Raw genomic sequence first — 16,761 nt, forward strand, 5'->3', positions numbered from 1 at the left:
GAGGAGGAGAGGAGAGAAAAAGAAAGCGGGGTCATTCTTTTTGAATCCAACACAGCGGGAAGGCTCATTGATCATGTGCTTTGGCTTTGCTGTCCAGGCAAATCAACACTGGATCAGAGTGATGACGAATGGGGGAAGCACCTGAAACACTGGTCTCATTGTGATCAAAATGACAGTCATTAGAATGAATGGGCCTAAATGTGCAAATAGATGCTTTATCTTTTTTGTCTTTTTTTTTCGTGAAATCCAGAATGGACGTCTGCCTGAATGAGTGGAGTGGGGGGGGGGGGGGGGGGCACAGGGAAATGAGAAATACTTTCTGGGTAAGTGGAAACTGAATTATCGCTTCTTTCACACAAGCATTAATGGAAACATAAACCCACACACACACACACATATGCATTCACATAAGGCTCATATGAAGTGTTTAAAGTCCCATAGCAGGCAGACACAGCAGGTGCTTTCAGCCAAAACACAGGCATTAATGACGAGCTAAGAAAGTCCAGGCTCTCTATTACACGGTTTTGTGTGCCTGTTAGCGTGTGCGTGCGTGTGTGTGTGTGCGTGTGTGTGTGTGTCTGTATGTGGGTGTAAAACACGTCTGTGAGTGTAGAGTGTTCAAGGAGCTCTCAGGCTGAAAGATGGCCACTTGTTTTTCATCCCACAGTAAAGTTAATGAAACACCCCTAAGAGACGGAGACAGAATAAGAAAGGAGGAGCAGGATTGGAGCAGCGCAGAGAGTGAAATAGGTAGAGCTGTAAAATAGCAATAGGAAGGAGGGAGAGATAAAGTGAGAGCAAAATTGAAGGGAGAGATTCCATTGGTGTTTAGTCTCCCTTGTAATGCCTTCCTTGGCATCACCTCATTCGTCAGAGCAGAGTACAAGCTCTCTGTGTGTCTAACAATAACACGGGAAAGTGGGGCTATAGCTTTTAAGAGGAAATGCTAAACTTGACACGTCACTTAATTTTGCCAATGAGTTAAATCGCCTTCCTCTGAATAGATGTAGCAATAAAGGTATACTGACATATAAAAGAGCAAAGAGAGACATACTCTGCCACTATGATGAATGATTCTGGTGACATTGGTTTTAATAAGTAAATGTACAGACTTGTAATCAAAAGAAGACATTCTGAACTGTTTCATGCTCACTTGTTCTTTTGTTTTCTTGCTTTACTGTCACAGTAAAAGGTTTTCCTACCGGTTTTGAAAATAAGGGATCTTTCTTTTTTCTGTGATCTGTCACTGCTGCTGGTTAAAAGTATGGAATGCAAATATTTCCTGATTAAAATACACAATGTAAAATCATGCATGTTTAATTTTTAAGAGAGAAAGTGTTGCGTGACTTATTTCAATCTGGTTAAAGTAGACATTATATAATCTCCTTTCCGACATTATATGTTTTACGGTTATGTTTAAGTTTGAGGATTAAGTCAATGATCTTGAATATCTTTTTTGTATTTGCTATAATTAACCATCGTTTGTTGATGTGGAACTCAGGGTGCAAACCCTGGTGTCCTGATGACAGCCATGTTTTATTTATTTTTTTTACTTACAAGACTGGCAATGTCTGGCTAGAAAATGGCTAAATAAATAATTTGATCTAATTTCTGGACCACGTTGTTTCTTTGCCTTTATAAGATAATGTACAATGAGATAAGATGCTGTACCCAATGCATTTTTACAACTTTAATTCAACATTAAAGTTAAATAAGATAAAAAGGAAACTGCATCAAGTGTTCAATCATTAGTGATTCTACATTAGAGTGGGTGTGTATATTATGTCATGTTATACAGGCAATTATTAGTGTGAGTTTTGCATATCCCTTCATTTAAGCTTAGTGTGTATTCATGTACACCAATATGATGCAAACAGGGCTGTGTCTAAGGCAACAGTTTTTTTCTTTCTGTATTTGGGAAGTGTCTAAAATCTGAGGAACACACACACACACATGGCCCAGGTGTGTGTATGTTTCTCTGTGCATGCAGAGTATATCCGATTCAAAAGAAGAAGCATTGATCTGAGAAAAGTAAAATCATATTCCTCACCCCAAATTATTAAATCATTCATACATTTGGGAAGGAAGAAGAAAATGTTCGGCAATCTAAAGATAATGTCTCATCATTATGATACACTTACACACCAAAAAACCCATCTATCAATAGGAACTGATCTTTTGCATTAAATCTACTTTCAGCAGGGAGCTCCTCCCCCATCCAGAGATATGTGATGGAACTGTTTATATTTCTGCCATAATAAATAAAGGGAACAGCTAACCCGCTTGTTCCTCTCGAGGGGGGGTGTCACTTCTTTCTCCTAGTAACCTAATTGATATATGACAACACTATGACCCTACATCAGTCCTTGTGACCTCTGACCCCAACCCCTGATGGCCACAGTTGGGGCAGTTTGGTGTAACCTTGCCCCTGATCCCTCTGATCTGTGCTGTAGGTTGGTGATGCAATTAAAGGGACAGTAAAATGGAGTGTGGTAACCTGATCTGTTCATGACATTACAGCGACGGCAACAGGCACGTCTCAGAGTCGCAGAGTCAGCACACCAGTTCACCACTTCAAAGACATGCAGGTCAACGGGAGTTAACGGTCCAGCTTACGGGTCAGTACAGGGTAACAATGCCGAAAACAAGACTGAAAAGGGGTGTCTTCCAATCCCAAAGTTTAACTGTAACAATGTATCAATGATGGTCAATCCTACAGTAAATAATTGAAACAAGATGGAGGATTTTGCTTTTATATTTTGAAATTGCAATTTATATGTGGGTTAAGATATTTTTTCGGACTTTGTTTGCTGATAACAAACTTAATAGGTGCGTTTACAGCTGTAACCTATTTTTCTAGAGCTGGAGAGGGGTGAATCTAAAAACAGTGTGTGCCTAGCTCATGGCCTTGGGCTCCTGAAAGGTCAGTGGGGTCACAAACAGAACAACTGCGGCACATCAGTCAGAGGACGCTTCATCAGCAGGTCTTTACGAAACGAGACCAAAATAAATTATTTATAGCTTCTCCTCTGTTTCCCTCCTCCTGTTCTCGTCCACTCAAGTGTCATGCTAATCTTTCGTTATGCTTTGTACAGCACTCATCAGCAACCACTGCAGAAGGACTCATTATGTTTTTCAATTATTTCCAAAATAGCTCTTCTGTACTGTATTCACAACACCATGGGTTGTAATTGTTAGACTGGCAGGGCATTTGTTGAATTGTTATTTGCTATTTTTTTTTTTTTCCTTTTTTATAAAATGTCCAACAGTCTCAGTGAGGCACATTATCATACAACTGGGAAATGTTTCTTATATTAATGGGGGTATTTGAGATTATTTTTGAAATATTGAGCCAAACAATGTACAAAACAAATATGTAAAAACATTTACCGGTACAAGCAGAAACAATTCTTAATTTTGTCTTTTCATGGGATGCTGACTCAGCAGTCCTGCCGACATTGAATAAGGCCGATTTTCCGACCCAGTGTTTTGTAACATCTGTCACAAGCTTGTTTCCATTCAAGCATAAACACAACTATGGTTTAAGCTGTCTGTTTTGGATGTGAATCTGTTCGTTGAACTGTAAATACGTGAGCTTCAATAACTTTTGCAAAACTTTTTACAATTCTAAATATTTGAATATCACTGCACTTGAGTTGGACAGATTGAAATGCACACTGTAAATATTAACTATGAGTCCTAAAACATTCATAGACAATGATGTCAACATGTGACAGTCCTTGCAGAAACACAAATGCTTTTGTATCCTCTGTCGGTGACAATGGACCTCCGCTCATACAGTATGTGCTCATTAATTCCAATTTGTATGCATGGCCGGTGTCGAGGATGTTGTATGTTGCTGAAGAATACTTTCAATACACGCAAGTATGTAATCGTTAACACTCTTTAGTCTTGTGGAGGGCTAAGCCCCCTGGATGCCGCAGAGCAATCAGCCTGCCTCCCAGGCAGATAGCAGTGTATCTGGATCACAGCACTCACGCAGACCCACTCGTTACTCTTGTGTGAACGTCCTGGGGAGGCTAAGCTCTTAATTTGTTGTGACTGGATCACGTTGTGTCTCTGCAGGCCAATGGCCGTGGCCTCTCCATCAATGTCAATGAGAGCTTGTGAGTTTCTGTGTATGTGAGGTGGACCGCTTATCAGCACACGGTCATTGGATGATGTGAGTAATTACAGATGATTCACCTTGAGGACTTGATCATCAGCAATATCTCTCTCTCTCATCCTCTCACCTCCTCTCTCTTTTACATTTGTCTTGACTCTACTCTTTGATCATTTCCTATCTCCTCTCTTTCTCTCTTGACTATAATTCTAACAAAAGCATGGCATTGGTCTCCATTAACTCAGTAATATTATGAAATGTAAAGCTTTTCTTCTTTACTTATTTAAAGCAAATAACTTGAACAAAGTTACAGTTCCGGGTAGCCCACATGTGAATAATCTCCATCATTACAGAGTCAATCTTTCTGTTAAAACGGTTGTGAAATTGCTCTATAGTCTGTAATTGTCTTCGGACTAAATACATTTGAAGCCGCCTGCAGTTTTTCATTCCTTTTTTTAAAAAAGAAAGTGCGGTTCAACCTGAAGAAAGGCAGCACTGCCGTTTTGACGGTGCCAGCGTTGTATATGGCTGAAGGAAACAAGGTTTGGCAGCTCCACGGAACAAATGACTGGATTACCTTAAGCTACTGCCAAGGAGTAATTCTAACACTTAATAAAGGAATAAGGAGGAAGTAGAGTGTGCTTGTGTGTGTGTGTCTTTGTGTGTGTGCGCGCGTTTGCATGCGTGTGTCAGTGGGGCAGGCCCAAGGCACAGTAGTCTAACGAGTTGGACAAATAAACACTCAGGGAAAGCTCACTGGAGGGCCTTCGACTGCAGAGAGAGGCTGATAGATGAGCGTACAGACATTGTTTTGGTTAACATCGCCTGCTGAAATGTGTAGAATTCTCACATGCACTAATATATTTTTTAACAAAAAAAAAAAAAGTTTGGCCAAGAATGTCGTCACCCAAACGTACTTCTCAAATCATTGCAGTATGTATGTTTTTTGCACTTACATCACTCTTTAACTGCAGAACAGAGACCAGATTCAGAATAATACACATTGGTTAGAGATTTCCAGTCACCGTTTTTAAATTCATAAAGATATTATTAAAACGTGAAAAAAAATGTGTGTTAACAAATAAATAACCGAATTAAAACGTGTGTGTGGCAGACAGAATGAGGTGGCGGCACATTTTTAATCAACAGCTAGTGGATTAACAAGTGAAATCGCCGCAGTGGAATTACAATGTTTACATGCAACAGCAGCAGAATATCCATCTCTGTTGATGAATTAAAAGAGGTAAGCTTATTGCCATTTTTGTGTAGATGCTTTTGTGCCTACAACCTAAAATCCTTTAATGCTGTAATCTTTCTGTAAACACCAGTACACACACACACACACAAAAAATTTTATGTTTTATAATATTGTCATTCAATTCTACTCCTTAAATTCTTCTTTTTTGGGTACCGGTACAATTTTAAAGTGCAAAGTTGAATGCTAAACATGATCAGACTAACTTTTTAGCGGACTGTAAATAAAAGCTTTATTTGTACACACATGCAATAAAATTTTCCTTAAGCTTCTTGACCATATGGCAAGCTATGAATACTTAACCTTTAGCCTGTGAGATGGAGAATGGACAAAACTGTCTAAAGAAAACTGGGTTAATCTGCAGTTGGCTCATTGGGTCAAGATCAAACAGCAAAAACCACATGGGTTTGAAAATCCTGGTTTCCTATGTTGTGGGCCTGAAGCATGCAGTTCCTGTTGGTGGGTCCGTCTCTGAAGTGTAAACATATTGAGACATGATGTGTGTAAACAGGGAGATAGACGAGACTTACCCCGTGTGATGGGTAGGAAATCCATCCTAACTCGCCTTGGCTTGTTTTCGAGTCTAACAGGTTGACTGTGGGGAGGAAGGGACAGAGAGAACGTGTGAGTGGCTAGTCCTTGTTAGCCCCAATTAGTGATCAGCTAATCCCGAAGGGGGATCATCAACCTCAAGCACCGACCATGGCTCTATTTACTCAGCTGCTACACACTCACATAGACACACATGTATACACACGCTACACAAACGTATCCTGCGCTAAATCCTATGCTAACCGGCAGTGAGAGCTGACATTCTCTTCTTCCTGTGGAAGTTATCACAGCAGGGTGGCCAGAAAAATAAATAAATAAAAAAATATTACGTGCAACTTATTTATCAAATTCAACTCTCTCTAGAGTCTGCATTTCAATAGTCTTTATTTTCCAAATTAAATGGCTTTTATCTAATAACCTAAATTTAAAGCAGGCTTGCAGTTTGTGAGTATAATTTCAAATCGGAGGAATTAATAAAAAGCAACTAGAATAGAATAGAAAGCCTTTATTGTCCTTGCATAGTGGCTACACAATTAGATTATTGAGCTCAGTTTTTAGAATTGATTTTTGTGCCTTCCTGTAGTAATAAGAAGTACCAGATAATCATATTGGGCTGTAGTTTAACTACACAAAACATGACAAATATTTGAGCACATTTTGAGGAAGATGATTTATGTTTTTTTTTTATTTTTATTGATGAAAAACAGACTATACTCTAAAAATCCTCCGTCGAAGCCTCTTTCCTGGTACAAATCTTTCAAATGTCTCTAAAGTAGTTTATTTATGTTTACAGCGCCACATTTTGCCTTAGTAATTATCTAAAGTAAACACAGTCAAATTGATACATTTCTGTAATTACAGACCAAATGATCAGCTTATGTAAATAGATTGAACATTAAGGTTCTGTCCCTTTATGTTTGAACACGAAGCCTCTTTCCCATCCCACTGAAAGCACATCAGTCCACAGCTCGACACACACACATAACCACAAGCATGCGTTTACACACATGCGCACACACTGAACCCGAGCAAGCGCCACGTTAAGCAGCAGTGCGGCCAGCCCTGCAGCTGTAACTCCATTCACTGTAGATTGTGCTTTTATTTGTTCATTCAAAGCTCCAGTAAGCCAGAATGCTCACTTCTCTAAAGACAGTCAGAGGATCGAGGGATTGTTGGTCCGGGAGGCCTGTTGTGGCGTAGTGAAAACTATTTGAGTCAATAACCTCCCACTCAATAAGCACAAATGCTTTTTTTTTTTGCGGATAAACAGGATTTTGTGGCTCCATGAACTAATTGCTGTTTCACACAAGGATAAAGGTTGATATATAAATCAACATTTTCTTCAGGCAAATTTGATAATGATTTGCCAGTGACAAAAAAAAAAAAAGCGGAGAAGGGAGACACACAGAAGGAGACTTATTATCACATTCAAGGCTCAAAGAGATACCGATTGTGTCACCTGAGCTGCAGCCATGGCACTCTATTCAGCCAGTTGAGTGGCAGGAGAAATGTTCCTATCTGAGTCTAATGAAGCTATCTGCTCATGTCGGATAATAGCAGCTCAGCATCCAGGGCCATTGCTTCCAATTTACATTTATCAACTAGCCAAGCTCACCATTCCAAATGAGCCGAGCGGAGGAATTTGAGAGCAGAAAATTAGACGGCTCTGCTATCGCAGGAGGAAAGATCCCCCCCCTCCGGCTGCACTTGACTGTGGAAATCAGCACCCACACGTGCACGGAAACACGCATGAGCATCCAAACTCACATGCAAAAATACTGACTTGCACAGTCACGGATGAAGCTAAATACCAATATAAATGCATTCCAAAAGATGCATTCCAAAATATACACACACAACTGCATATGCATACATTCAGCAGAACATATTCCTGCATACATTCAGCAGAACATATTCCTGCATGCACTCGGCACGTAATAAGAAAACACCCAATCTTCTGAAATTGTTTCTTACTTCTTGCTCTTGCTCTCTCTCTCTCTCACACACACACACGCACACACCCACACACACACACACACAGAGTCAGTTAGCAAGCTAGTGTCAGCCAAGCATATAGCCCCTGCCCCATTAGGGAGCGCCTCTAAACGAGAACGAGGAGTATTAATAGCAAACCAAGCCAGTCTGTCTGGGCAAACCATCAGAGGTAAGGAACAGATGCATCAATATGTAGTGCATACCTGGCCACTGTCAAACACCCAAAGACACAAACCCAACCTCAACCTACACTGATGAAAAGACGTGGATTGTTTTCCTATAGGGATGCGTTGCACAGGTTCCTATTTTTTTCTTTTCACAGACAAAAATGTGTTGAAATGCTAACATAAAATATTGAAGCGAAGGTGTGCAGTTTGTACATTTTTAATGGAATCTAGCAGCTCTACCATCCATTGAATAGTTCCCAGCTTTCAGCAAAACACGGCGAAGGGAAGAAACCTGACAGACATAATGAAATTAAAATAGGAGTGAGAATGAGCTGTCAGTCAGAAGAGGCCTTCCCTGCTAAACTATATAGAATAGAATAGAATAGAATAAAATATATCTTCCATTTCATTGCAAAGAAAGTTGAGGTGAGAGAAGGGTTGGCAGGCAAAGCAAGGCGACTTGTGCCTGTGTTAAAGGGTGAAGTGTTCACCTCCCATTATGAATTATTCAAGTACAGAGTTGCTGCGTCTGATGTTACTGCTTACCCAACCCCTCTGCCCCAAATTTCTTTCTTTCTTTCTTGTCATGCCTTCTGCAGCTTTCACAAACGTAGACTCTATAAAGTCACACGGAGACCAGCTCCATCAGTACATGCAGTATGTATAGTCTGCATTAGGAACAGAAACGCATGCCTTGTGTTTCTTATTTTACTCGAAAGCCCAAAACACATGCTCTTCATTGAAGGTGCCATTTCATCTTCCGATCAATGTTTGCCCAAAGCACACATAAAAAATATAGGCCTGTGGTATATTTGGGAAAAGTTGATCTTTTGAAGGAGGGGCATGTGCAAGCATTTTCCCAGCACCTCTGAAAGGTGTCATCGCTCACAAACACCCATCCGTCCCAGCGGGACTCCTGCGCCGGGCTTTACGGGCCAAGCCTCCCTCCCGCCGGCTAAAAATATCCGAGGCCTCCCGCCTCCCCTGCCGAGAGCCATCACACCACGAAACCACGCAAAAGGAACGTCTGCCACAGCAAAGGGAACGAGTATATATATATATATTTTTTTTTTTTTTTAATCTCGTAAATAATATAAATTATTCTTCCTAAGTGTTTGATACTTTTTTATATATATCTGTTCATCTCTCTAACGCTGGAAGATTGTGTCTGTTTCTTCCAACAATTCCCCAAAGTTTTAAATAATATCTGATGAAAGCCACACAGAAGAGCACAGTGCCAAGATTGGGTTGAAGATTGTAGTAAATACCAGCTCGCTATAGATTTACAGGCAAATAAAAAATATATTAAAAAAATAAAGGATCTGACTTTCTATCAATCCGTTAAAGTTCATCGTTGATTTATAGAAAAAAAAAAGTATTAATTCCTCCATTATATTAAGTCCATTAAAATCTCGAGATATATTTTTATGATTAATTTATTGTTGCTCGCACATTGACATAAAGTTCAGCATGGACGCACACAGCAGACACTTTATGAACGTTCCTTTTTGTCGTTGACGCGCAGCAGACAATCCGAAAAGCCGCTCGAGCGCTGTTCATCCTCCATCAGCGAAATGAATGTGAATGACTTCAAATGGCTGAAGTTCAAAGGGAAGTGCTCTTGTTTAGTGACTGTTTAGGTTCATTGTCGGATCTATTACACCAATTAAAACGACAATTTATAGACTGTTAAGGTGACTTTTACAAACCAGTAAGGTTAATGAGTCCCGATCTAATGTGATCCGCTGCGCAGTCCCAGCGTCCGCCGCGTCGATTCATTTGTTAAAATGCGTTATCAGATGCGCCTCAGCGAGGCAAAGCGTCACAGCGTGCCGGTTTTAAACTGATAGTGTTCAATGCAGGCGACCTTTTTAATGCGCTATAGCCTGCAGGTTTATGGAGCAGAACCGTTCGCACCAACACGCTTCAACTTTTAAAGAGAGGAGGAAATAAAGGCTCTCTGCTTGTTCAGAGTGTTTTTTTTTTTGTTGTTGTTTTTTTAGTTTTTAAAGCCTCACATGAACGCGGACTGGGTTCATATCGACACAACCCGGAGACGGAGCGGCTCGATACTGACACACTCTGGCAGATTTATGTCTCGGAAAAGTGAACACCAATTTCAATTTCGTTGTCAACTTGATATATAATTTCAGTTCCTACGGTTGAACTTGTAGAGATTTCAGTCCTACATCATTTTTTCAAACCCTCCCTCTGTTTCTCCCTCTCTCTCTCTCTCCCTCTCTCACACACACACACACACAAACACACAAAACATCGTCAGTAGGCCACTGACGTAACAAACGCTAATATTCACAATTGTGTTTTATCTCAATAAAATACATCAGTTTCAGACATAATTGTAAACATGTTACGTTTCTCACGTTAAAACCAATTATGCAGATGCTCGGGACAGAAACGCAGTAGCTTATAGTCCGCATTGACAATCGCATAACTCTTTCTGCTCTTTTATTGTTTTAATTCAATTACAGTCCAGCACATCACGAGCTGCAGAGGTTCTTGCGTGCATCTGCAGCGTTGTGCAAAGCAGCAGCATATTTCTCTGATACAGGACGCGGCAGACAAGGATAACGAAGTGCAAGCAATTTGTAATATTTGGTTGAAAAATGCACATTTGTAAAAATATCAAAATTACGTTTGAGGATTAAACATGAAGAAATGAGTTTGACAAACCCGATAAGTTTCTGTCACTTCAGAAGGAGTCCAACATCGTATTGAACTAAACGGAAACAAAAAAATCGATAGTTTTTTGGAAGGATTTCGTGTTGTGAATGTTTTTTTTTTGCGCCTTCAGAATGAACTATTACTGAGACTGCTCTCCTGACGTGGCCTTTTCGAACTTAACCCCCCTCAAAGCTGCCTTCTCAGGCGGCAGGAAGATCGCTAACGGGGATTGTGTCTTTATTAATTCGATTGTCTGACTCTGAGCATTGATTTGCAGCAGTTGGGAGATAATGTCTACGAAAGGCTCGTTCGCGTAATTAGTTTATTGGTATTGGGGAAAAGGATTTGCATTATTCCACTCTGTGCCGATATCCCACTCATTAATTCACCATGACGCACAGCCATCAGAATTAGATAACTAGACATGTGCTGTAACTGATTATTAATTCTATCTTTAATAGATAATAACAGTAATCTTGATCCACTCCAGTGTGACCCAAATCTCCACCGAAATGTTAACCCCCCCTGTGGGCAGTTAGAACCTTCAGAGCACCCAGCTGCTCTAGAAACACGCGTGTTCCTGTCCTTTTCACTTTGACCCCACTCCACAACACTTAAACTATGACGGGCAGGCTGCTCCCAGCGGGACGCACCTTTACTTTTACGTTGAGCCTATATATTAAATAAAGTTCGGTAATAAAAGCTGCGGGTTGCGCCACTTGTCTTCAGCGCGGCTTCACGCGTCTGGGGAGAAGTGGCTGCTGAACGTGCGGCTCGATCTGCAGCTTTATTCCGCCGGCTTTCAAAACATCCCACCAAGAATAAAAGAAAGCAAAGGAAACTGCGCCTTCTTCATTTGTACACAATCACTGTGAGACTTTGTTTAAAAATCCCCATTATATTGTACAAGTGTTAAAGATGTGTCGAAGTCGGAGAGGAAAGAAAAGAAAAGCCGCACTTTTACGCACGATGCGACGGTGCTCGTCCTCTATTTTAAATGGATGTGACTGGGAAGACTAGGGGGGGGGGCTCTACCCCTGTTAGATTCCACAGATCGACGTGAACCCCTGATGGGAACACGGGCATCGGAGTTTCTTCCAATCTCTTCGGCTTCGATGAGCGCTTTGTGTTCCGCCGTCGCTCAGTTCACTCACTTGCCTGCTTCTAACTATTAATCGCCTCATTCTCCAGATTAACCTAAATTGCGCGTCCTTGTTCGGATCTGTACTTTCAAGTTTACCGTCCAATCATTGTCTCAGGAATTTAATATCCGCGCTCTCAGCGATCCTCAGTGTCCACCTCACGCCGACCGAGACCTCTACCACAGCGCACCTCGCACCGACGCGCAAGCGCGCGCGCGCGCACGCATAAACACACACGTCCGCAGACAGAGTTTCCTTACCTTCGTTCGGGGGGTAGATGATGGGGAACGCAGGGACAACGCAGGACAACAAAAGAGGTAAAATGTAAAGATGCGATCGCGGATTGCAATCCATGGCAGCGGATCAGAGGTGCATAACTCCATGTAGCCACTGACTGATCTGAGAGGGTCTTCTCTCCACTCAGCGGTCTCCCTCTCTCTTGCTCTGTCTTCCTCCGGATGGAGCAGTTTTCCGCTGGGTCCTACAGAGTCTGACAAGACAGCAAACCAGGGCGCGCAAGTTCACCACAGGTCACTCTAGATACATTACAGCAAGTATCTGTCTTCTTGACGTGAAAGACATCTTCATCATTTACAGCCAACCCAAAATGACAATTTGATTCAATCAACAAGGGAGTATTGGAAATCAGGGGTAAAAAAAAAAAAAAGAGGAAAACATCCTGTGACTTAATAAACTTCACTTTACTACATATCCCATCGCTCAGAGTGTTCTCCCGGTGAGTTATAATTCCGCAACGAAGCTACTGATTTTGTAGAGTGAATATTTACAATATCACTTTTTGGCCCACTTCCAATTACGGCAGCTCAGTCCATGCATGATCTGCAGACCTTTATCAGAACAAGATGTAAATCAAATTTACATGACAGCCAAGAACACGAGAAAGTACACAAACCTGATGTTTTCGATACAACAGCTATATTCTGCGATTCTGAACCAGAGGCAACATAAGACTCAGGTTTTAGATCTTCCTGCGGAGCACCTATTAATGCCCACATGATTCACATCAAGAAACTGGAACAGCCTATGGATCCTGACATTTTGAATGCAGACTTTGAAATGGCCAGGGGGTGGGAGGGGGGGGAAATGTGTTTTAACTTTAGCCTGGAACAAACAGAGCGCACGTGCATTACATTTTATTTCTTTATTTACTTATTTCAGAGGTTTAAGTGATGCTGTTCAGAACCGGGGTCTACAGACAGATGTTATTTATTTCTTTGCATTAACTGAAGTAACAGTTGAACTTCTTAGTTGCTCTTCTTTATATAACCCTTTGACTATATGATGCATTCATGTGCATTTAAGCTTCTGAGTTTTAGCTTATAAGAAATCAACTTTTATTTATAAAGTTAATTGCCACTGAAGGAGTAGGACATGTTTAAGTCCACTCTCTGCATTTTTCTTTGAGGGCCACGGGGGCCTCTCATACCATTATATTTGATCTGCACTGAAAGGCTGGGGTGGCAGTTTAACGCCAGCGCCTTCTCTGAGACACCAGCTGTTGCGGTGGGGGGTTGGAGGTTGGAGTTTGGGTAGGTGTGTAACGTATGGCAAGTGTTAAACGCAACAACCTGGTTGAACTGGGTTCTGTAGAAACTCTTACAAATTCAAACAGCAATGTCATGAATGTGATAACAATACTCTGAGTTCCAGTGTGTTACCCAGATATATAAGTAATGTGTGTTGCATTAAAAAAAAACTAATTTACCGGACCGTTTCAAAAGGATCATTTCCAAATTTTAAATAAAATGGGATTATACCAAATATAAGGTGGCACCCAGTTTAACTAACGCTAATACTATGCTCCCAGTGAATGAAGGTCATGAACTTTTGACTGATTATATAAATCATTACCATACTGTAGAAAACATTGCTGAATTTAGCAAAATGTGTTTAAGTCTAGGGAAATAGAATGCTGCAATTTAACAAATCATTACACACAAGTGCATTATTAAGATAAAAAAATATTCTAGTGTTTCCCTTGCTTGGTATATTGTTAGTCTGGCAAAATTCTATGAAAATAATTGGGATATTGTTTTTCAAAGCTTTTAATGCAGCTATTTTACAATAAATCACTTAAAGGCAAACTTAGAACATTGTCTACTTTAAGAGATTTACTGGTTTCAGGTTGTCAGTGACGAATGATGACAAGAGGTCTCCAGCCACATTATTAAGTGGCTATGTCATGTGGATTTACAGCAGGCTGCAGATATGCCAGCCTTCATCATATATCATTTTCTACATCTCACTAATTCAATTATTACACCTTTGAAGAATTAATACAGAAGGCTCTACAGCTAACAGTCAATTCAAAGGATGTTGGTTCCGGGATTTTAAATCACAAATATTAGGATACAGTTTTAATAAAGGAAGCATTTGGTTTTCAAAAGCTATATATAAATGTATTTAAAATGATTCCAGGATTAAGTGAATTATGCATAATATGAATAATGTTAAATTTACATATACCAAGAAATGTAGTGGCATATTTAAATACATTAATATTAAAATAAAATTGAAGTAGTTAAAACATATTTTTACTGTATAACACTTTACTGTAGTCAATTAAGGCAAGGTAAAAAGGTAGTATCGTGTATTGTGGGGAAAAAAAGCATTCATCAAAATATATAATACAAATTTAAAGTCAATTCATGATTTGATCATAATATGAAGCGATCATCGTCATTTGCTACTTTTGCTGTTTTTAGTCAATAAACCTGCAAAAGAGTTCAGACTAATTGTTGAAAATCTGTTTCTGATTGTGGTGAATTAGAAAAGTGTAATTGGCTTCTTCCGTCTATCCACTTCAACATTCCCCCTCTTCTCAATGGACGCTTGCCCACTCTTGAACTCTCTCCAGAGCAACAATCCAGTATGAGATGGAGGAAAATATTGATTTTTAGCTGCAATAGTAAGTCCCGATGTGTCCTGACATGGCTGTTTAGTGCTAGAAACTCACAAAGCAGATGTTATTCAAGAGCAGCTTTGAAGCTGTCAAGGCCATATAGTCTTATTACACAGTAGCACACAAACAAGTAAACAAATCGGTTCACTTTGTTTACTGCTTGCTGTCAGTACTCCCTTCCTCCCTGTGGTTCTCTGGCGGGACATTCCTCTGAGCTCGCATCGTGCAGAAGGAGAAGAAGCCAGCAGGCTGCTGGCGTGTAACACTATCCCCCCCACGCCAGACATCATACCAGGGACGCTTTCTTACCAACGCCAGAACCAACAATCTTCATTCTAAAACTGAAGAAAATTGCAGTGGCCTGGTTATTGTTCTCATTAAAGCACATGTATTGTTTTTATGTTAGGGCTTTTATGTTATGCTTATGGACAGTATAAATACAAATACTACCAATCTTTATGAGTCAAGAGGAATGATAATAATCACATTAGCATTTTTTCTGTCAGATGGATCATGTTTTTTTTACCCCAAATAAATAGAATGAATAAATACACGTGTGTGTGTGTGTGTGTCAGCATTCACATCATCGCATTACACTTCAAAGAACCATGATAGTTTGGCCCTCATATTACTCCTTCAACCCCAAGAATTTGGATTCAAGTTCGTCATTATTTATATTATATTAGAGTTTGATATTTGTTCAAGAAACTGGCATTGTGTCTGTATTTTCTCCACGATTTAACTGAAGTAAGATTTTGTGCTCAGCATTATGGAGACTGCTAGACAGAGTTTACAGAGACAACAGTTGTTGGAATTTCTACTCTTGTTTTTTCTATCATGGTCAGACGCTGTTGCTTGTGAAAACCTTCCAGGTTCAAAGTTACTAACAAGTAAAATATTAGAAAATCATGTTCCTCGGCTTCTTTTCCTGGAAAAGACTGTTCAGAAGAGAAAGGTTCTGGGCTACACTCCTACTCTGTCGCTTCTACAGAAAGAATATAGTATAACAGGCATTCAGCTAAATGGGATTCTTTCTCAGTGAGAAACCAACAACACTGTCCTACCTGGGGACACAATTGAGCAGCTCAGAAATCCCCTGCAACAAGAAAAAAAAACGTCTGACACGACAGTTTATTTACTGGAGGATAACTAAACAATGTGAAGCCACAATAGCTGGTAATTAGAGAGGGAGGGAACAACATTTGGTCTCCTTGATGGCAATGAGGTTTCATCACAAAGAGACATGCAACAATGCAAGCAAGCAGGCATAAAGTCTACTAAGCTTTTTCCTCTTGATCTCTCTCATGCCACCAGACAATACAAGTGTTCTTGTGAAGAGAAACTTACCTAGTGACCCATTTACTTATGGTTTTGGTCATATAAATATTTATACAGTATGTTTTTAACTTTTACATTCCCTGTTACTAATAAACAGAAACTTGATTTTGTCTTGAACTCAATCGGCAGCAAATCTGGATGTTGAAATGTGAAAATCTAATGGGTTTAACTGATACAAAGCAGCTGCTGCAAGCAGAATACCTCATCGCTATTTTGACAGTAACAATAACAGTATAAATTTTACTGCGTTGCAACATAACAGTCATGGCCAAGAATTGGATACGATAATTAGTGGAGGTGAATAGCATTGTGTTTTCTGGGTATCCTGTCCTCATACAAGAAGATGTTTGTCACCCACTCAGCTCTCATACATCTTTAAAGGATGATGTCTTCACCTCCATCTCACTCCCTCTGCGGTTCCCTTTGCCAGTATTATCTGTAGCGCCGCATGCACACATAGATGTGCTGGCACAAATGTCTCAGATTTTTGAACAGCGAGGTCATAATGACAAACAAGACCTTGGCGTCAGTGCTTTTGACTCGGAACAGAAGGAAAATAACATGAAATAGATTTTTATTTTATT

The 16,761-nt window shown here is 40.2% G+C and overlaps 1 protein-coding gene across 1 annotated transcript in view; it reads right to left on the reverse strand.

Moving 5' to 3' along the window:
* Positions 1 to 12,270, reverse strand: part of epha3 (eph receptor A3) — an 80,316-nt gene extending 68,046 nt beyond the window's left edge. Inside the window, exons 1-2 of the mRNA XM_068746031.1 lie at positions 12,177 to 12,270; positions 5,909 to 5,973 (exon numbers count right to left, since the gene is read on the reverse strand). Coding sequence (XP_068602132.1) covers positions 5,909 to 5,973; positions 12,177 to 12,270 — 159 coding nt within the window. The remainder of the gene's footprint in view (positions 1 to 5,908; positions 5,974 to 12,176) is intronic.
* Positions 12,271 to 16,761: the final 4,491 nt, after the last annotated feature.

Source organism: Brachionichthys hirsutus, chromosome 12, assembly GCF_040956055.1.
Source record: "Brachionichthys hirsutus isolate HB-005 chromosome 12, CSIRO-AGI_Bhir_v1, whole genome shotgun sequence".
In the NCBI taxonomy this organism is placed as follows: Eukaryota; Metazoa; Chordata; class Actinopteri; order Lophiiformes; family Brachionichthyidae; genus Brachionichthys; species Brachionichthys hirsutus.